This window comes from Onychomys torridus, chromosome 12 (genome assembly GCF_903995425.1).
Source record: "Onychomys torridus chromosome 12, mOncTor1.1, whole genome shotgun sequence".
Classification (NCBI taxonomy): Eukaryota; Metazoa; Chordata; class Mammalia; order Rodentia; family Cricetidae; genus Onychomys; species Onychomys torridus.
This window is the reverse complement of record NC_050454.1, coordinates 24,573,663-24,595,155: the sequence shown is the minus strand read 5'-3', so window position 1 is coordinate 24,595,155 and position 21,493 is coordinate 24,573,663. Positions and strand designations below refer to the sequence as shown.

Below are 21,493 nucleotides of genomic sequence, written 5' to 3'. Positions count from 1 at the left end.
ATATATGTTATAAAAATAATAGGATAAAAGGTGTATTATTGAATCTACTTTTAAACCAAAAAAGCAACTACTAGTTTTAAATATCTTACATTGGCATGGATTTTTATATATTATATGCAAACTTAAGGTTATTTTGGTTAAAACATATTGTACATAAGTTTCTACTCTTATTCAAAGTATTGTACTATACAGCTCATCTAACAATATAATGTAAATTTCTAGTCCTTGAAAGTTATTATTACAAACTATTAGGATAATTAAGAAATTCTGGTTAGTAGTCAGTCATCTATTACAATCAAACTTGCAGTTATGTTAGGTATGTTTTCAAGGTCAAACAGATATAATTTAGATAGGCAAGTGGGCTTCAAATATTTCAGAGATCTATAGAATATGACATTTAAGATTTTTAATAACATAAGTTTCTTTTTTATGACAAAGAGACATGTCTGCTCTTGGCAGCACCAATCTACTTCAAAGAAAATGAAGGGCACTAAAGGAACTTCATATGGAGTTTGCTCACTTTGTAGCAAAAGTAGGCTACTGGGAAAGAAACTGCTGGATAAGCAACAGAAAAGAAAGTGACTGTCAAACTTTGCCAAGACAAGGTGGGATAGTCCTTCAAAAATCCTGCTCTGATGGGTGGTGGTGATGCACGCCTTTAATCCCAGCACTCAGAAAGTAGAGGCAGGTGGATCTCTGTGAGTTCAATTCCAGCCTGGTCTACAAAGCGAGTTCCAGGAAAGGTGCAAAGCTACACAGAGAAACCCTGTCTGGAAAAAAAATGAAACAAAAACAAACAACAACAACAAAATCCTGCTTCACAGAAAAGTCTATCAAACATGCTAGGCCTGTAGGCTAAAGACAGATGCCCCAACATTGCAGAGGAAACTTGGGTGACTGTTTCAGCAGCCAGCTATTTCTAGCATTTTTTACATTTTTTGGAAGTTGTTTGCTCTACACTTTCTGTTTACTCAAGTAATGTTGTATCCTCGGGTCTCTGATGGAGTTGAAGACTTTATAGTTATAGTTTTCCTTTTTAACAAATTCAGAAAAGACACTCACAAAAGAGGTGCAAAGTGTATAAGGTTGAGATGCATAAAAAGATACTTCTACATTGGTAATGCAAATTAAGATAGAAAGTGAATTAGGTACAACATTTTGGACTCACTAAGACAGGATAGATAATGGAGTATTCTCTCTGAATTTGACAAATACTAATGGACTAGACGTTGTTAACATAATTATTGCCAGTATATATTTGTATATAGTTATTGTACTTATTGTACATAGTTTTTCTATGTTAGTTCACTTTTTTCCCTTTACTTTATTTTAGATTAAAAGGGGGTAAATGTATATTTTGTTTGTGTTCTGACAAATAAAGCTTTCCTGGAGACCTGAGGGCAGAACTAGCCACTAGTTAATGATAGAGGCCGGGCAGTGGTGCACACCCAGCACTTGGGAGGAGGAAGCATGAATATCAGGAGTTCAAGGCCACCCTGGGCTACACAAGATAGATCCAGTCTAAAAGAGAAACAGAGCTGGGCAGTGGTGGTACATCCCTTTAATCTCAGAACCAAGGAGGTGGACACAGGAACATAAGGAGAGTGAAGACAGTATCTCACCACCACCACCCCCACATTCAGTCTAAGAATTCATAGAGGTAAGAAGTCTCTAAGTAGCTGCTGCTCTGCTTCTCTGATCTTTTAACTTTCAGACCAATATCTGATTCTGGGTTTTTACTGTCAAGACTAATTAAGTTTGTGCTTCAATGTCCTGACTTAAAAATGAAGATGTTGTAATGAAATAGGAGATTAAAAAAAGAGCTCATACCCTAGATGTGTTTGAGTGACAATTATGAATGGATTTACTGATTGACACATGGTAATTTCCTACTATTAAAGTAGACATTAATGTTGATATTAGCACTGTTCCTGCTCTTTATTGTGTGCAGAAATTTGGTAAGTGTGCACCAACCATCAAACTTTTTCTTCAAGTCAACAACTCTACATTGTGTAGGCTACCTACAAGTTAGTGGGGTCATATTACTGAGTACTACTCATGGAATCTGAGCAGGTGTGCTTACTACTCCAAGACTGACTCATAAATTATCCCCCATACAATCTACCCTCTCCCTAGTCACCTGCTGAATAGAAACTACTCAGAGAATGGAGTTGTAGAATAAAACATTGGTTTAGAGAAATGCCCCTTTATCCTCTGCACTGGCTTGACCAACTACATTAACTATAAAATGGACAAGACTCAAACTTTTAAAGAACAAATTGAGGCTACCATCCAGGTGTCCTCTAGTATCATACACTCATTTTCTCCCTAGACTTTTACTAAAAACAAAAATAATAGCCCAAGTCACTTGATACTTTACCCAAGAAATAATCCTTTTAATTAAAAATATAGTTTTTATTATAGGATTACTGTCTGTATCAAGTGAAGACAAGGTCTTGGTTTCCAGTTAGCAGGGTTTACCAGTGGCTTACCCTTACCCTCCCTGATCCATCTCAACACCTGTGAGTCACCATGCGGACAGCAAAGGGAATTGAGACACTGGGGCTCTAAAGAGTAAGGGGATTTTCAATGTTACCTCCATGACACTGGCAATGTCTTCTCTGGGTTCAACTTTAAACCTCTACTAAGGCACAGAGATACTGCTTAAAAAAAAAAAAAAAAAGGTTTCTAGTCATGTATTCAATTTTTAATTTGTATTTAATTTTATTTGCTAGCAAGCAAGCAAGGAAAGATGGCCAGCTAGTGGCTGATTTGAAGATTTTTGCTTCTCATGGCATCTGACAGTGCAACTCTTATGATCATGTAAAATGAACCAACAAAGAGGAAGTAGATGGAAGCCCTTCCAGGAAGACTTGGGTGAAGGAAATGCACCCAGCAGTGTTGTTCACATTTGCTAAGCCATCTTCCTCTTTGGCGTGAGAAGCAGGGACGGGAGAGAGCATGTGGTCATTGATAGCACGTGTGGTGGTGAGCACCAAGCTTTTGCCTGTACATTCATGCTGCATGACTGCCAGCTGTCACAGGTCTTCTAGCAAACATGGAGACATCAGGAACAGGTAGGCTGGGTGTCAACTAGAAAGTGACTGCAATTAGCTGTTTTCTTGTATTGTGTCACCAGACTAATAGGCTTCAGAAATCTAGATTTTCATTTTCTAGAAATAAACAAAAACAACAAAAAATATGATTAGGCAGGAATGAACAGAAACCCCCAGAAGTCAAGAAACTTGCAAATTAACTCATAAAGCTCCAGCAACTTCATTTCTACCACTGATTCCTGAAAGAGAGGGCCGGCTAAGTCCCTGCTCAGTTAGATCTGCAGCAAGGCAGACCTGTTGTCAGAGCTGTGGGCTCCATTGTTTAAAACAGCCAGATGCTGAAGAAGGGTTGAGGGAACAACCTTGATGGGGCCATATAACATACTTTCCCAGTCCACTGTGAGCTCAAACTCATGGCAATGTTTTCTTTCTAATGAGTCTTAACATTTCAGTTTTCTGTTCCTACCTGAAGTAATTTTTTCTTCTGGAAGAAAGCAAATCCCACGATGAGCAAAATGATTCCCCAAAGGGAAAGTTTCGCATAGACAATGGTCAGCAAGGAATGCAGTGACATGCTGGTGACACCTTTAATACGGGCAAGGGTAAAAATTCAGGTCAGGTCAATAATAGTTCCAATCCAGAAAGTAGAGGAAACAGCTTAAGAATCACTTACAATATTCCTAAACTTTTAGAGATGTCAAAATCAGAAACTCAATTATAATTCAAATACCACACACACATTATTTAAGGATCAAGTTTAAGAATCAAGTCTAACTTTTGTGGTTGATAGGTGTTAAAAAAATATTTTAAAGTGAATTAATGCACACTAATTATTGTTACTGCTCCCCAGCTACATAAGGCAAACTTTATTTTTATGAAAATATAATTGCATCATTTCCATCCATTCCTCCAACCTCCTCCATGGTCTCCACCTCCCATTGTTCCCTCTCAAATCCCTAGCCTCTTGTTCCTAAATTGGTGGTGTCGCCTATTTTTACATAATATGTAAATAAAATCTGCTTAGTTTATCCTGTGTTGCCTGCATATACATGATTTCAGGACTGACGAGTTGATATTAGATAACCAATTAGGGGCCATCTCTGAGGGGAGAATACTTCCCCCCCTCTCAGCACCCCTTAGTTAACTATAGATCTTTGTCTATTAATGTCTTAGTTAAGGTTTTCATTGCCGTGAAGAGACACCATAACCACAGCAACTCTTATAAGGAAGACATTTAATTGGGGTGGCTCCCTTACAGTTTCAGAGGTTCAGTCCATTATCATCATGTTGGGGAACATCGCAGTGAACAGACAGATGGGGTGTTGGAGGTGAGAGTCCTACCTCTTGCAGGCAGCAGGAAGTCAACTGATTCACTGGGTGGTATCCTGAGCATAGGAAACCTCAAAGCCCACCCCCACCATGACATACTTCCTCCAGCAAGGTCATACCCACTCCAACAAAGCCACACCTCTTAATAATACCACTCCCTATGAGATTATAGGGACCAGTTACATTTAAACTACCACAAGGAGTGTGGACCCATAAGATTTTCCCCTACCATGTTTGCATCACTATTGATGGTTTACTTGTTTTGGTTTTGTTTAGGCAGCAATGTTATTGAGGTTTCATGGGTAAACCTTTTCTTTCATTTCCAGGAGACATAATCTTTTTTTAATAGTCTTTTGTTGTTGTTATTTTATTAATTGTTTATTTTACATCCTGATCATTACAATGATAATAATATATTATTATTATTACAGCCCAATAAATAATATTTGTTTATTTCCCCTCCCTCCTGTCCTCCCTTTTCTTCCCTCACCTCCTCTACACCACCCCCCAATCTTTTCCTCCCCTTTTCCTATTCATAAAGGGGCAGGCCTCCCATGGGTATCAACAAAGCATGGTATATCAAGTTGCCAAGAGACTAAGCTCCTCCCCTTGTATTAAGGCTGGGCAAGGTATGGTATGAGGAGTAGGTTCCCAAAAGCCAGCCAAAGTGTTAGGGACAGCCCCTGCTCCCATTATTAGAAGTCCCACAAATAGAGTAAACTATAACTGTCAGATATATAGAGAGGGGTTAGGTCAGTCCCATGAAGGCTCCTTGGTTGTTGGTTGAGACTCTGTGAGTTCCTATGAGTCAGGGTGGTTGTTTCTGTGGATTTTCTTGTGATGTCCTTGACCCCTCTGCCTCCTACAAACCTTTTTCTCTCTCTTCAGCAGGAATCCCCAAGCCCATCCTAATGTTTGGCTCTGGATCTCTGCATCTGTTTCCATCAGTTACTGGATGAAGGCTCTCTGATAACAATTGGAGTAGTCACCAATCTGATCACAGGGGATGGCTGTTTCAGGCTATGTATCCACTATTGCTTGGAGTCTTAGCTCAGTCATCCTTGTAGATTTATGGGAATTTTCCTTGCATCAGGTTTCTGCCTGGTCCCCAAAATCCCCCCTTTCCAGTCATCTCTTTCAATACTCTCTACCTCCACCCACCCACCCCAAACCAATCCCTCAAGTTCTGTGCCCACATGACCCCAGTCTACCTAGGAGATCTCTTCTATTCCCCTTCCCAAAGAGATCCATGTATCTCCCCTTGGACCCTCCTCATTACCTGGCCTCTCTGGGTATATGGGTTGTAGCATGGGAATCCTTTATTTTACAGTTAATATCCACTTATGAGTGAGTACATACCATGATTGTCTTTCTGGGTCTGGGTTACCTCATTCAAGATGATTCTTTCTAATTCTACCCATTTTCCTTCTAATTTCCTGATGTCATTGTTTTCAACAGATGAGTAATACTCCATTGTATAAATATATCACGTTTTCTTTATCCATTCACTAGTTGAAGGGTATCTACATTGTTTCTAGGTTCTGGCTATTACAAATATTGCTGCTATGAACATAGTTGAGCAACTGTCTTTGTGGTATGACTGAGCATATTTAGTATATGCCCAAGAGTGGTATAGCTGGGTCTTGAGGTAGATTGATTTCAAATTATCTGAGTCACTGCCAAATTGATCCCCCAAGTGGCTGTACAAGTTTGCACTCCCACCAGCAATGGAGGAGTGTTTCCCTTGCTCCACATCCTCTCCAGCATAAGCTGTCACTTGTGGTTTTGATCTGAGCTATCTGACAGCTGTAAAATGGAATTTCAGGGTCAGTTTGATTTTTCATTGCCATATGGCTAAGGATGATGACCATTTCTTTAATGTATTCTGACATATGAAACTCTTCTATTGAGAATTCTCTGTTTAAATCCATATACCCTTTTTAATTGAATTATTTGGTTTTTTGATGTCTAGTTTCTTGAGTTCTTTATATATTTTGGAGATCAGCTCTCTGTCTGATATGGGGTTGGTAACAATCTTTTCCCAATCTGTAGGTTGCTATTTTGTTCTAATGACAGCATCCTTTGCCTTACAGAGCTTTTCAATTTCATAAGGTCCCATTTGTTAATTGTCCATTTTAGTGTCTGTGCTACTGGCATTCTATTCAGGAAGTTGAGGAGACACAATCTTATAGTAGATTTCCTGGTCCTATGGTTCTTGTAATGTTCTGCCCCTTCTTCTACAAAGTTCTCTTAGCATTAAGTGTAGGAATTATGTTGTAGATGTGTCCGTGGGGGTTGGACATGGCATGATCAGTTTTCTCTGCATTTTGACCATTTATGGCATTCTGTAATGGTTTCTGTCTGTTACACAGAGAAGTTTGTTTGGTAAGGGTTAAGAGCCACACTTATTGGTGGACATAAGGGTATGTAGAATTCAGATAGGTATTGTGCTGGTTTAATGAAGGGCTGTAGTAGGTTCATATCTAAGATCAATGGCCTCACCAACCTTGAGTGGTTGGGTAGGTTTCCAGTACCAGGCTTGATCTTCCTCCTGTTGAGTGGACCTTGAATATAATTAGACAGCTATTGGTTGCTGTTATGGTTATGCTATTGTACCTTAGGGACTAGTCTTGATTGTCATTATTATGGTTCTTAAGCTTCATAGCTTTGTGATACTACCAGTTGTTTCCCTATTGGAGCAACTGGTACAACACCTTTGATGATGATGAAAGTTAGTCCTCAGGGAGGAGGTTTTCGGGTCAAATCCAGCTAAGATCCTCTGAGTCCTCTGTCTGAAGTACATCCCATGAAAATTTTAGTCTTTTGAAAGATTATTTTTAATTTTTTATTAATTTATTCATGTTTCTGTTATCAGCTTGATATAGTATAAATTCTTATCCTAATAGAGAAATGTGTCATTGAGGCTTGCCCAGTTTTGAGTATTTCATATAATTATCCTGATCATATTTGCCTACAACTCCTCCTCCTATCTCCTACCAGATCCACACCAATCTGTTACCCCCACCAAATTTTCATGGTTTTTTTTGTAGTTCACTGGCTTCTGTTTATGTTGCCCATATACTCCTGGGGATGGGGCCTATGAGAAGAATACCCTTAAAAATAACTGATTCTCTCTCCTCAAAAAACCATTAATTGTCTGTACGCCTCATTTGACAGGGCAGGGACTTGGGAGTTCCTTTCCACTCCATGCTAAAATATTGATTGGCTTCATCCTGTGCAGGTCCTATGCAGGAAACTACATTGCTATGAGCTTGGGAGTTTAGAGACCCTACCAGGTGCAGAAGTTGTTTCCTCTGGTCTCCCCTGACCTCTGATTTTTACAATCTTTCTGCTTATCCCCTTCACCAGGTGAGAGTTTCCACTTTAACTACTATTCACTTACAAAATAACCTTCTCTGAAGAGGCATGAGAATTCCAGTATCTATGGGTAGAATGATACAAATTTAGAGGGTAGTTTGAATGTCCATTTTGCAGAATAATAGCCTCTGAGCTCCCCTGTCATGGGAATTCTGTCACTGGTCCACTAGTCAATTGAGAGGAGCATTTTGGCTCAAGAGATGAGGTTTTCACTGGGGATAGATGTGACCAAGGAAGGGAAGGGGAAGGTCTCTCTTTTTTTTTTTTTTTTGAGTGAGGAATAAGCAGTGGTGGGTGTAAGCAGTGGTTTGTGATTTTTTTCAGGTTCCCCATTTATTCTTTATTATTTGCACATGGATTTTACACTTTAATAAATGATAAAAGAATTCTTTAACACTCCCCATCCATGGGCTCTTGGCCACAATTAAAATACCAGGTACATGTTTCATCGTGTGGCTTAAATCCAATTGGAAACAGTTAGTAACCTCTATAATATCCATGGCATTATTTCACCCATGGATATTATTCACTCATCATTTGATGGACATCTAAGCTATGTCCATGTCCTAGCTATTAGGACAAGAGCATCTATGAACATGGATGGCCATATATCTATGTTGTGAGAGTACTTTGGTATGTTCTCAGGATTGGCGAGCTTGGTCATATCATAGTTTTCTTAGGAACAGCCACATTGATCTCCACAGTGGTTGCACCAATTGAACTCCCAGCAACAGTGCATGAAGGTTCCCCACATCCACTGTCTCTTATTTTAATATTAGCCATTCTCGTTGGAGTAAGATAAAAAATCTCAAAGCAGTTTTAATTTGCATCTCACCAATGGCTTAGGGTGGTGCACAGTTTTCAAAATATTTCTTGGCCATTTGTATTTCTTCTTCTGAGAACTCTCTATTCAGCTCAAATGTTCATTTTTCAGTTTGGCTGTTTGTTTTCCTAGTGTTTTGGGTTTTTTTTTTAATGACTTGCATATTCTAGATATGAATCCTCCATCAGATCTGTGGGGTGCCTCTTCAGTCAGGTAACAGTTTCCTTTGCAGAACAGAAACTTGTTAATCCCATGAAGTCCCACTTGCAGGTTTTTAATCTTTCTTCCTGATCAGCCAGAGTCCTCTTTAGAAAGCCCTTACCTGAGCCTATACCCTGCAGTGTACTCAGTGGACTTGCTGCTCTTGTGCTAGTTTTCAAGCTTCAGGTCTAGCACTGAGATCCCTGCTCCATTAAGACTTTATTTGTGTGCAAAGAGAAGAATCAAGTTTCATTCTTCCACATGCAGATAGCCAGTTTTCCCAACACCATTTACTAAGGATGCTATCCTTTCTTCAGTGACGGTTTTAGAATCTTTGTGAAAAATCAGGCGGCTATAGATGCATGGACTTATCTGTGGGACCTGGATTCTGTTCCATTGACCAATATGTCTGGTTTTGTGCTGGTACCATTGTGGAATTGCTACTTTGTCTGCACAACACAGCTTGAAATTTGGTCTGATGATACTTCCAGTGTTTGTTGTTGTTGTTGCTTTTGTCGGGATTGTTCTAGATGACTTGTAAACGTCAAACATTGCTAAGCAAGAAGGACATGCTCTAAACATCTGAAGAATGAGAATAGTTCTTCAGCACTAGCTCTGGGTCACAGAGAAGTGGGGTTAGGATAGTGTCTTGCTGGTTTACTAGGTGAAGGAGTTAGGGGAAAGGACTTTTTAGAGGAAAGGAGCAACTTGAAAAACCATCTGAGCTGGGCCTTGGTGCATGTCTTTAATCCCAGCACTTGGGAGGCAGAGGCAGGGGAATCCCTGAGCTCTAGGCCAGCCTGGCCTACAAAGTGTATTCCAGGACATCCAGGGCTACATAGAGCTACCTTGAATCAAAAAAACAAAAAAAGTCTGAGAATGAATTAACCTGTATCCTCTTTTGGAACACAGAAAGGGAAATGTGGAGATCCGATCTATGATGATCAGAACCTAATTACAGGTGTGTGTGTGTGTCAGGTGATGTGTCAGACTTGAGAAATGCAGAATTGAAAAACATTGTTCTTACTCCTAAGGAGCTCATTATACTGGGGGCAGAGAAGTAGATCTTTCAGATACCATAAGAAATAAGAAACCAGTATGATGGCTCACACCTTTAATCCTAGCGGAGGGTAGGTGGATCTCTGTGTGTTCCAGGCTAGCCTGGTCTTCATAGTAGTGAGTTACAGGGCAGCCAGGACTATGTAGTGAGATCCTACCTCACACAAACAAAAAACAACTTAAAATTAAAAATTAAAATACATATATGATCTTTGTTCTCTATCTCCTGGAACACAGCTCCTAGAAGAATTGTCACCATAATAAAAATATCTTTGGTATGCCAGTAAAATGACAGGTGTCTAGAAGTTCTTAGAGGGCTTCATGGTGGAGACTATAACAAGAAAGGCAAAACTGTGGTTAGAGAGTTGGGACTTGGAGCCAGAGACTACCACCATCGCCACCACTGAACCTCTTGTGAAGGAAGAGTGGCTAGAGATTGAGTTCATCACCAATGATCAATGATTAGCCATCATGACTAGGTTACAAAATCTTATTAGCAATCATAAACAATACTGCTTGAAAAGCTTCCATATGGGGAATTAGAAGGACAGAAATCCTTGATCTAGCAGGAAGCTCTATGCCCCTTCCTCAATAGAGGGCCCTATGAATCTCTTCAATTTGTCTGTCCCCATGTTGCAGTGTTTATAATAAACCAGTAATGGTAAGAAAGTGCATCCTCAGTTCCATGAACCATTCTACCAAATCACTGAACCTGATACACAGATGGTAGAAACATCCAGAATTTACAGTTCTTTTATAAGAACTTCAGGAGACAGATCACTGAAAACTTGTTACTAGTGTCTGAAGTGGGTCTGTTGTCCTAGTTAGCTTAACTGTCTACTTGACACAGCTTAAAGTTACCCAAGAGCCCAGTACACTGAGGGTGGCACCAATCCCTCGGCAGGTGAGATAGGTTTGCACAGGTCTGAGGAGCTAGCAAGCAGCTCCATGGTTTCTGTTTAAGCTGTCTTGACTTTCCTCTTTCCTCCCCTAAGTGGCATTTGGCCACAGTATTTGTCACAAAAATAATGTAAATAGAACATTTATCTTTCATGGAAGAATATATTATATATCAATTATTATTTTTTAAAGGATACTCACCTTGATTCAATTGTATGGACAGAGTTTGGTTGCCAGTCAAATGGGAGACAAAGCAGAACACACTGGACACATTGTTCTGCTCCCAGTAGCATGTGCTCCTGACAGACATGGTGCCATTGCTGTGAGGTTCATTCTTTGTTTTGCAGTACCCATGTGGAGTCCAGAAGATCTGAGCAGCCGGCTTGCCTGCAGTCGCCTCACAAACTGCAGTTCTATTTTTCCCTGGAGACAGGGCTACTGCAGGAGGGACTGTAGAGAAAGAAGGGAGAAAAGATTCAGTCTGGTCACAAATTACAAAGGCATTTGTTTTCTATCTAAAATCTGGTGACCTGAAATACCATAAAGTTTGACATTGTTGCTTACCTAGAACTTGGAGGTCATGTCTGTCTAGGAAATTTCCACTAGATGTTGTCATAACACATGAGTAATTGCCATCATGATCGAGGGCCACTGCATTGATCTGAAGGTCAGGACTCTGGTCAGGTGTGGAGGCCCAGGTGATTCTCCTGTCTGTACAGTTGGTTTTATTGGTCTCCCTAGTTTCTGCTCTGTAGGATATTCTGCAAGGAGGTTGGTCTCTTGGGGCTATTTCCCATGTTATTAATAATGCTTTCATCAGTGGAATAGCAGGGCAACACAGCAGAGCCTTTGTACCCATCTGTACAGACACTGGAGTGCTAACTGGACACACACACAAAGAGAAGGAGAGAAGGAAACCTGTGTGTTAAGTCTGTCCACAGCAGCTTGTCTGAAGTTACACTAGAGCATTGCTTGACTAATGAGTGTATTCCAGAAATATCAGATTATTCTCACATTTCTACTTTATGTATGTTCAAGCTATCAGAATTAAGTACATCATTCACCTTCTAGAGTAAAAATTCAAGGCCTGTGGGTTACATATATTTTGCACAATAAAACCTCACACTGCCTGTACACTGACGTAAAGAGTCCATGATGGATACAAGTTTACTGAGTGGTGATTACTCAACAGAATTATCTGTTACAATCACCTGTGACAAAAGGGTCAATAATGTCATCACTATAACAGGAACAGAAATCTCTGTGAATAAGCCTTGCTTCTGAAAAACATTGCATTAACTATCTCAATTATCCTGTTTCTATGTCACTTGCCTCTTTGGACTCCTTAAGTCCTCACAAATCACATCCAATAAAGGTCATCTAAATAGATGATGAAGAGTTCTTCAACACAGACCTGGAAGGGTGCTAAATCCATAGCCTTTTTTACTCTAAGACAACTAAGGTTTAGAGGCAACTGTTCAGAGTCCCTCATACCATACCCCTCACATCACCAGATTCTTCCATTTATCCTGAATCTGTCAAGCAGCCAAAGCATTAGTTACCATTTCTAAGCAAGGTCAATTCCCCATTTCCAAAATGTTGTCCAAAAGATAAAGAAGAGTTGTACCTTCTGGCAAAGGCCATGAACTTTTCTGTGCCATTTGATTCCCATTCACACAACTTGACACTAGAAAATATTTAAATAAGAGCACTTAAATATTTACATGATTTTAAGATAATAATTCCAAGTTTAATTATCACTGATATGTCATCATCTTGAAAATTACATTTATAGGATATTAATCAATTATTCCCACTTTTGAGTGACCTTATTTAGCCAAATCATTTGTAGGGTAGCTCTGCCGTTCTTCTTCCAGCCCCTTGGCAGGTCCAGTGGAGGCATACCACATGAGCTGACTTGGTTAAACTCCTTTCTCCAGATACCATCACCTAGTTAAAGACGTTTGGTCCAATAATGAACACTTCACACTACGAAGAAACAGAGCCACTCTAGAGAACTGTAGAAACAGAAGCACAAAGAGTTCACCCTCTCTCTTTCTTCCTACTTTCTGCCTTGAGAATGATCAACAGAAGTGAAGCAGAACAGAGGTAGGAACAGGGTATGTGTCCTTTCCTCTGTCCACTTTCTTGTTATACAGTTCCTGGAACCTGTTTGTATTCCTTCCTTGAGTTCTGTAGATTGTCTCAGAATTATAATAGTCCCAAACCAGTGAAAGCAGCTTTTTTTTTTTTTCACAAAATAGATTCTAATTATGGTTTTTCCCTTCCTGAACTCCCAATAGGTCCTCCCGCCTACCCAAATCCACACCCTTTCCTGCTCTCTATCATTAGAAAACAAACAGCCGCCATCTAAAAATTATTGGTAGTAATAAAGTAAGATAAAATAAAAACAAATAAGTCAGAACAGGACAAAACAAACTGGAAAAAAATAGCCAAAGAAAAATCACAAGAAACACATACAGACACAGAGACACACACATTTGCACACACAGAATTTCATAAAAACACAAAGATGAAACCATAATATATAAACAAAAGACATGTAAGGAAAAAAAATGCCCAGCCAAAGTTATAAGACACCAAAACAAAAATAAATAAAACCCTCCAAAAATACCATTGAGTTTATGATGTGTTGGCTGGGCATGGTGCCCACTCTGAAGTATGGTTTGTATACCCAGTGAGACTTCATTGGAGAAAATTGAATTTTCCTTTGTGAGTGGTTATCAGTTGGAGATAGCTTCTGGGTTAGGGATGGGGATCTATCCACTTCCTCTCTCTGCGTTGGGACCCCATGTGGCTTAGACCTGTGCAGGCTCTGTGCATGTTGCCACGATCTCTGTGAGTTCATATGTGTGGCAGTCCCTCTGTGTCAAGAAGGCCTTGTTTCCTTGGTGTCTTCCCTCTCCACTGGCTCTTGCACTCTTTCTGCCTCCTCTTCCACAGTTCCCTGAGCCCTGGGAGGAGGGATTTGATGGAGACAACCCATTTAAGACTAAGCTTTACATTTTTCCTGGGGTATCATGCAGATTACCTTCCAGTAACACGAACACTAGTCAATAGGGGTGAAGGCTCTAGGTAAGCATGAGCTCAACTTCTGCATGGTCATTGAGTTACATGAATGTTTTCTTCAGCAATAAAGCCTACTGTCAATTTGTGGAGATCAACCAACAGCCTTAGCAATACAGCCACATGATTTTTAACAAACATGCCAAAAATATGTATTGGAGGAATATAACCTTGTCAAGAAATAGTGCAGTGGAAATTGGATATCCCTATGTAAATGAGAAAAAGCAGATTCCAATCTCTCACCTCTTACAGGAATCAACTTCAAATAGAGCAATGACATTACTATGACCTCTGGAACACTGCTGCTGTGTGGAGGTTTGAATGAAAATGGTCCCCATAGTCTCATAAGGAGTGGCACTATTAGGAGGTGTGGCCTTGTTGGAGGAAGTGTGTCACTGGGGGTGGGCTTTCAGGTTTCAAATGCTCAAGCCATCCCCAGTGTCACTCCCCCTTTCTGCAGCCCTGATGATCCAGACATAGAACTCTTGGCTCCTTCACCAGCATCAGGTCTGCCTGCTCGCTGCCATGCTTCCCACCATGAGGATAATGGACTAAACCTCTGTACCTGTAAGGCAGCTCAATTAAATGCTTTCTTATTAAGAATGGTCATGGCATAGCAATAGAAACTCTAACAAAGACACAAAAGTTAGAAGAAAAAGTAAAAGAAACATTTAAGATATAGCAATAGACAAAGACTTTAATCACTCATGAAATAAGGTAAGCAATTGACAAAAGAGATTTTTATTAAATTAAGTTTCTGTATAGCAAAGGAAATAATTGAGTGAAAAGACAGCATACAGAATGTGAGAAACATTTTTGCTAACTAGATATATAATGGAGGACTAACACATAGAATATAAAAAAAATTGACAAAATTTAAATGGCCCAATTAAGAAATGAGTTAATGAAGTGAACAGACAGTTCTCAAAAAAAGGAGTGCAAATAAATAATAAACCTATAAAAAATGTTCACTATTACTAGCCATCAGAGAAATGTAAATTGAAAACATACTGAGATTAAATCTCATACTAGTCAGAATGATAATCATCGAGAAAACAATTACAAGTTAGAGGCAGAAGAGGGAGGGGAAATAGTGTAATAATATTTTAAATGAATAAAAAATAGAAATTTTAATTTAACAAAAAAGAAAAGGAAGATAACCACACACATGCAGATAAGGATACAGAGAAAAGAGAGCCCTTATATATTGCTGCTAAGAATGTGAATTAGCTCCCATCATAATTGCCAAAATTTGGAAAGTAACAAGACATTCTTTAGCAAACAAATAGGCAAATATATTATGTCACATTTGGAAGTGACACTATCACTCAGTGCTTGAAATAAATTATCAGAGCTGGGGACATAGCTCAGTGGGTAGAGAGCTTGTTTAGAATATACAAAGCCCTGAGTTCAATCCCCAGCCCTGCATGAAACTGGATGTAGCATGAATCTTAAAATTTCTTATTAATAAAAACAAATCTGGGGCCAGTTATTGGGGTGAATGCTAGAAGATCAGAGAGACAGAACAAGCCACAGCTTCCTCACCTTGCCAGTTCCTCAGTTGATCATGTTTCTTTCAGACTGAAAGCATCTGAGTCCTCATGTAGAATGGCTCTTAGCTGAACTGCTGCTAGAAGCCTGAAAGCTTGACCAGCCAAATGCTTAACCAGCCAAATGCTTCTAGTTTCCGGTCTTCACGCCTTATATATCTTTCTCTTTCTGCCATCACTCTTTGGGATTAAAGGCTCACTACTTGGGATTAAAGGTGTGTGTCACCATGCCTGGCTGTTTCCAGTGTGGCCTTGAACTCACAGAGATCCAGATGGGATTTCTGCCTCTGGAATTAAAGGCGTGTGCTACGACTGCCCAACCTCTTCGTTTAATATTGGGGCTGTTCTGTCTCTGACCACAGATAAATTTATTAAGGTGCACAGTATTTTGGGGAACACAATACCACCACAACTGGACATAATAGACTCATGTAATCTTAGCAATTCAGAGGTAGATGATGGACAGCTAGAAAGTTCAAGGGCACCCTTGGCCACATTTGGAAATCCTAAGTTACAGAAAGCAGGGAGAGGACTATTGGGTCATTAAAAGACACAAAGAGAAATTAAATGCACACAACTAAGTTTAAAGAAAAACCAGAAAAGCTGCACACTTACTGCTGCCACATGGCTTGGTGGGAAAAGCAAAGCTGTGGCTAGAGTGAACAACAGGGTTTAGAGGAACAGAAAAGATGAACACACAAAGCAAAGATGATTTTAGGGCAATGAAATGACTCCATATGATGTTCTGATCTTAGACATTGCTGTCTTAAACCCATAGAATACACAGCATAAGGGTGAACCCTAAGGTGCAAATGTATAAATTCATGAGCTGTAATAATGCATCATTTTAGTGGGGACTGCAGATAACTAGAAGACTTCCCACGTACAGAGGCAGGGGCAGGGAAACAGATGTGGACATTTTCTGTACCTTCCACTGAATTCTTCTGTGAATCTAAAACTGCTCTTTAAAAATCTATTAATGTCTAAGTTTAATTTCAAAGTTACCCCCTCCAAACAAAAATTTTGGAAATAGCAGAACAGAAAATAAACTACTAGCTTCTCATTGTTCAAAAGTATTCTGGGCTAATCTATGTTACAAACATGCAATGATTTTTTTTTTTAATGATTGCATTCTTGAAATTTTTCAGAATGAAAAATTTGTCAACACTCTTAAACACTAAGAACATAATCTAGATAATACCATAAAACAGCAGTTCTCTGTGGATGCTAGTAAAGCTGGCCCCAGGGAAAGTGTAGAAGGTGGAACCCAAGTTGTTTACAAAAAGATATGATTGGAGCTTCAGGCGAAGAAAGATGATGTCAGTCCATGATTCCCTCATAGACAACACTGTAAATACTGTAGACTAGGTGTGTGATTGGGTAATCTTTAAGCTAATGGCCCAATGGGTCTTTGCCCCTCCCCTCTTGTTTTCTTTATGCTTTAAAAGGAACTTGTTGTTTTTAAATAAATGAGACCTTGCCTGACTTGGCTCCTTGCTTCCTCTGAATGTCTCCCCGGGAAATAGGGAGGCTGGAGAACAGGCAAGCAGCAACACTTATCTTTCCTGGGTTCCAGGTCTCCCTTCTCAGGGGACCTAAGTTTCAATTGGGGCAGGACCCAACAGTTCTCAACTTGTGGGTCACGACCATCAGAAAACACATACTTCCGATGGTCTTAGGAAACCCAACCATAAATGTATTTTCATTGCTACTTTATAACTGTATTTTGCTACTGAGCAGTGTCTCAGTTCCTAAGGCCATCAGAAATTATGTGTTTTCCGGTGGTTGAGACCCAAAGGTTGAGAATCGCTGCTTTAAAATGTCTCACCTCCAAGTACTAACCAGGATGGGCCTAAACATCTTACAGGATAAGACAAGATCAGGCTTGTGCAGGGTGGTGCGACAGCAGCAAGAAAATCATGAATTTCAGAGTAGCTGCCCACATAGTAATTTGAGGCCAGCCTGAGTGATACACTATTTTAGGAAAAGAAACAAAAAATAGTCTTTATTAATTTCAAATTCCATTTCTGAAAAATTGATCTACCACACCTCATGCTGTGGTGCTTTGAGTATGAAATGGCTCCAGAGGCTCATATATTTAAATGAGTGGTCATTAGGGGGTGGGGCAATTTGAGAGGAATTAGGAGATGTGGCCTTGTTGGAGTAGGTATGACCTTGTTGGAAGAAGTGCATTACTGTGGGTGGGATTTGGAGTTTCAAAAGCTCAACTTAGGCCCAGTGCCTCCCTCTTCCTGCTGCCTTTGGATCCAGATCCAAATGTAGAACTCCCAGATACCATGTCTGCCTGCATGCCTCCATTTTCCCCACCATGAAGATAATGGACTAAGGCTCTGAAACTGAAATCTAGTCTCAATTAAATGCATTCTTTTGTAAGAGCTACCATGGTCATGGTGTCTCTTCACAGCAATAGAACACTGGCTAAGACAAATGCTTTCCAAGAAATAATTAAGAGACAAGAAGAAAAGAATAGAATTATTTTGTTATCCTAATGTACTTATGCTACTATGAAGCACTATCATGTTTTTTAATAGTAGAATTGAACTAATTATAAATGCACTTCTCAAGTATAAAAGGAAAAGAACTCTTATGCTAAATAACAAGAGACAACAAAAGTACACAAATCTCCTATTAAAAACATAAAAGTAAATGAACAACAACAACAACAACAACAACAAAACCCTATCACTCTGTTCTCCAAAACCCAATGCCTCAGGTTCCTCCCTAGCACTATAATAGAACACCAGGTACAGCCTCCCTATGCCCAGGTTTATGCCTCTGTGGATTCCATTGACCATGCCCTCCTGGACTCCCTTCCCCAAATCCTTACTGCAACCCAGCCTCCCACACCAGCAGACATGCCCTGTGAGCACACCAGCCAAGCAGGCCAGTAAAACAGGCAACACACAATCATCACACTCTGAAAACCCAGAGAGAAAACAGAAACCAAAGAAAAAATAGCCACCCAACAAAGACAAACACAAAAATAAGCACCTGGACCTATACTCACCCCAAACCCAGTTGCCTAGTTGCCAGAAGAAGAGCACAATCAATAACAGACAGGACAATATGTCCATATTAGAGCCCAGCTCTCCTACCGTAGCAGGCCCTGAATATTTGAACATATCTGAAGCACAAGAAAAAGACCTTAAAAGCAATGAACTGCATGTTTCATCAGGCTAAAAACAGGCCCTAGGAAAAATGTTTTAACCAAAGCCATAGTCTTTTACTACAACACCAAGATGTAAGTCTGTTCCAGCTGTTTTACAGACACCTGCATGTTCCTGGGGAAAGAATCTGCTACTGTATCAAGGAATCTGGCCTAGTAGATACTAATATTCTCTAGAGGCCCCTTGGACCCCATTCATCTTTGAGTTCATATTTTATAGGTCCAATTCTTCTGCCAGACATATGCCAAGACCCACACATAGGGGCCCTCCAGATAGGCCAGCTCCTGCACCAGCTCCAAGGATACCAATTGTTGAGGGCTGGTAGGTTGACTTCACTCATAGAAAGCTCCATTATCTTTTATAACTCTTGCTGACATCTTTACAGAATAGATGGAGGCACTCCTCACCTCCAAGGAAACAGCAAATGTGATGGTTCAGGTTCTCCTGGAACACATCCCCCAATTTGGCATGCCATCCCCCCAAATTCCTGGAACATAAATGTTGATACCACCTCTCCAGGCTCAAGCCAGCACCTATCCAGAATAAATGGTCTGTCTAGCAACTGAGACCCCCCCCCACCCTCCAGGTTTTTACAAATGTCCCCAATAAAGGGCATATTTGCTCTGTGTCTAGCTCATTCACCCTTGCCTCTTCTGTATAACCAGGGCACATCTCCATTCCATTCTTTCTGGCAGTCTTCACTCTTCCCATGGCTAGCCCCATTCATAAGGCTGGTGTTAGTAATCTACTTTTTCTCCTAGCAACTTGCCTTCCCTGCTTCCTTAAGAAACAGATTCCTGAGGCCTGACAGTTAATACTTCTTCACCCATACCTCCTGCTGAGCATAAGCCCACCAACTCCTGACTCCTCCCCCGCCATGCCAACAGAAAGTAGCCAGACTTGAACCAGTGCCCATACATCCAAGAAGGTTGGGATGTTCATCTGGTACCTCCACCTTGAAACTCCACTTCAGCCCCACTCCAGCCCCATTCCACCCTCTCAAAATCCTGCTCCCCTCAGAAAGACCATCAAAAGTCCAGGCTGCTCCCTGAAGGTCAAGACCTTGACTACATGGTATTTCAGCTCCAGTCCCTAGACCTGCCTTGTGATTACTCCCCGTCCCTCCCCCACTTCACTTTGCTCAGTCTGGGAGGAGGGGACTGGACCTGCCTGGACTGAATCTACCAGGTTGAGCTGAATCTCCAAGGGGAGTCCTTGCCTTGGAGTAGATGGGAATGGAGGGTGGGCTGGGAAGATTGGGGGCAGGACGAGGGAAGACAGGGGAATCCATGGCTGATATATAAAATTAAATTAAATTATAAAATAAAAAATTAACTATATACAAATGGGAGAGGGGAAGGAAGGAGAAGAGAGAAGGAGAGGGAAAGAAAGAAACTAGAGTCTGTGTTAACAACAGAAAAATTATCCAAAAAATGTTTCTAGTCACTTTAAAAATCACACAGTGTTAATTGTCATGATGAAGTACATACCTAGTAATGAAGCTTCGAACCACATAAAGCAAAATTTAACTACATTAAAGAGACATGCAGGTGGTTTCACATCACGGATGATGGTTTTGAAACATCTTCCTCAGAAATGGATCAAGCAATCAGAACTTTTAAACGTAGTATAGACATAGGATATATTAATAACAGTATCAATTATAGTGACCAAAGAGACATTCATAAAACAATTCCAATGTACATAATGTATATTTTTTAAAGTGACCTAGGTACATTTATCAAAGCTGATTTTGTGCTGGATCACAAAACAAATCTCTACATTTAAAGTTGGGGCCAGCAATGGCTCGGCAGGTAAAGACATGTGCAGCCAAGCCTAGGGGCCTGAGTTTGAACCCTGGAACCTACATAGAAAAGGAGAACAACTCCTAGAGTTGCCCTGTGACCCCACACAAAGGCTGTGACCTCGACACACACACAAATACATACATATGTAGTTTTTTAAAAATTTGAAGACGGTTAAATTAAACTCATATAAAGACCTCTCATGCTTTCTTAACTGATGGAAATGGACCGTTAATGGTGTACTTTACACCAAACATATTTTTTACATTTTGAAGTAGAAGAAAATACGCTGGTATTTTTGTATTTGTGGAAAAGTAAATTTGCTTTCACGTTGGTCAGTTTTCTAAAGAACCACGGTTCTGCTCAAATAGAACTAAGAGTAGAGTTCTACCACCTCAGCCAGCAGGCTGGCATGTCCATCGGGTAATGGTGTTTCATGGACTCTGGTCCTTATCTTGCCCCCTCTCTCTGCTGGCAACTTCTAACAGCTTTATTTCTAATGCTTTAAGACAGACTCTGTAACTATGACACCAATTCATGAGCTGCCCCACTTACGGGCCACCTTGTCCCTCTATCCCTTACAATAAAGGAGGACTGTCCCTTCCTGTCTAAGTTCAGTGCCTCCACTTTACTCTGGATCCCACTGCTTCCCTTCTCAGAGATTGTTCTAGTCTTTTATTTGTTTGTTTGTTTTGGGGTTTTGTGTGTTTGTTTGTTTTTGTTTTTTATATATGTCAACCTTAAAGACAGGACAAGCAAGAAGTCCAGTAAGACATTTCTTTTCAGACAGTCACTCATCTTCAAATTCATTATGACAACTAATAAAATAATCTACTCCATGGAATATGTTTAGAAAACCTGCTTATTAAAAGTAATCAGCTTTAAAGTAACCTGAAGAGTGTTAAAGTGGCCCTGTGAGCCTGCACCAAATGTGTGTGTCTGTAATGCCAGGAGTCAGAAGGTTGAGGCAGAAGGATTATCATAGTCCTAAGTTAGCCTGAAGAATGGTTTCATTTCCTAAAAACCTCAGAATGTCACACTTACCAGGCACCAGAATAGAAATGAAGATCAGTAACCCCAAAGCCGGAGTCCTCCCGAAAGCATACATCTAGAGTGG

The 21,493-nt window shown here is 40.2% G+C and overlaps 1 protein-coding gene across 1 annotated transcript; it reads right to left on the bottom strand.

The window, feature by feature from the left end:
* Positions 1-3,328: 3,328 nt before the first annotated feature.
* LOC118594279 (cell surface glycoprotein CD200 receptor 2-like) lies at positions 3,329-21,484 on the bottom strand. Its single transcript, XM_036204114.1, has 5 exons — positions 21,421-21,484; positions 11,311-11,628; positions 10,948-11,196; positions 3,523-3,641; positions 3,329-3,394 (listed from the first exon to the last, which is right to left on the bottom strand). Exons 1-5 carry the CDS (start codon positions 21,482-21,484, stop codon positions 3,329-3,331), a joined length of 816 nt encoding a protein of 271 aa, XP_036060007.1.
* Positions 21,485-21,493: the final 9 nt, after the last annotated feature.

What these genes read in the sequence shown, in the direction of transcription:
- LOC118594279 (XM_036204114.1), bottom strand. Translation starts at nt 21,484, where the DNA reads ATGTATGCTTTCGGGAGGACTCCGGCTTTGGGGTTACTGATCTTCATT. An exon ending in CATTTCTATTCTGGTGCCTG is followed by an intron (nt 11,629 to 21,420) that starts GTAAGTGTGACA and finishes GTGTGTGTCCAG; the next exon opens with TTAGCACTCCAGTGTCTGTA. An exon ending in ACATGACCTCCAAGTTCTAG is followed by an intron (nt 11,197 to 11,310) that starts GTAAGCAACAAT and finishes CTTTCTCTACAG; the next exon opens with TCCCTCCTGCAGTAGCCCTG.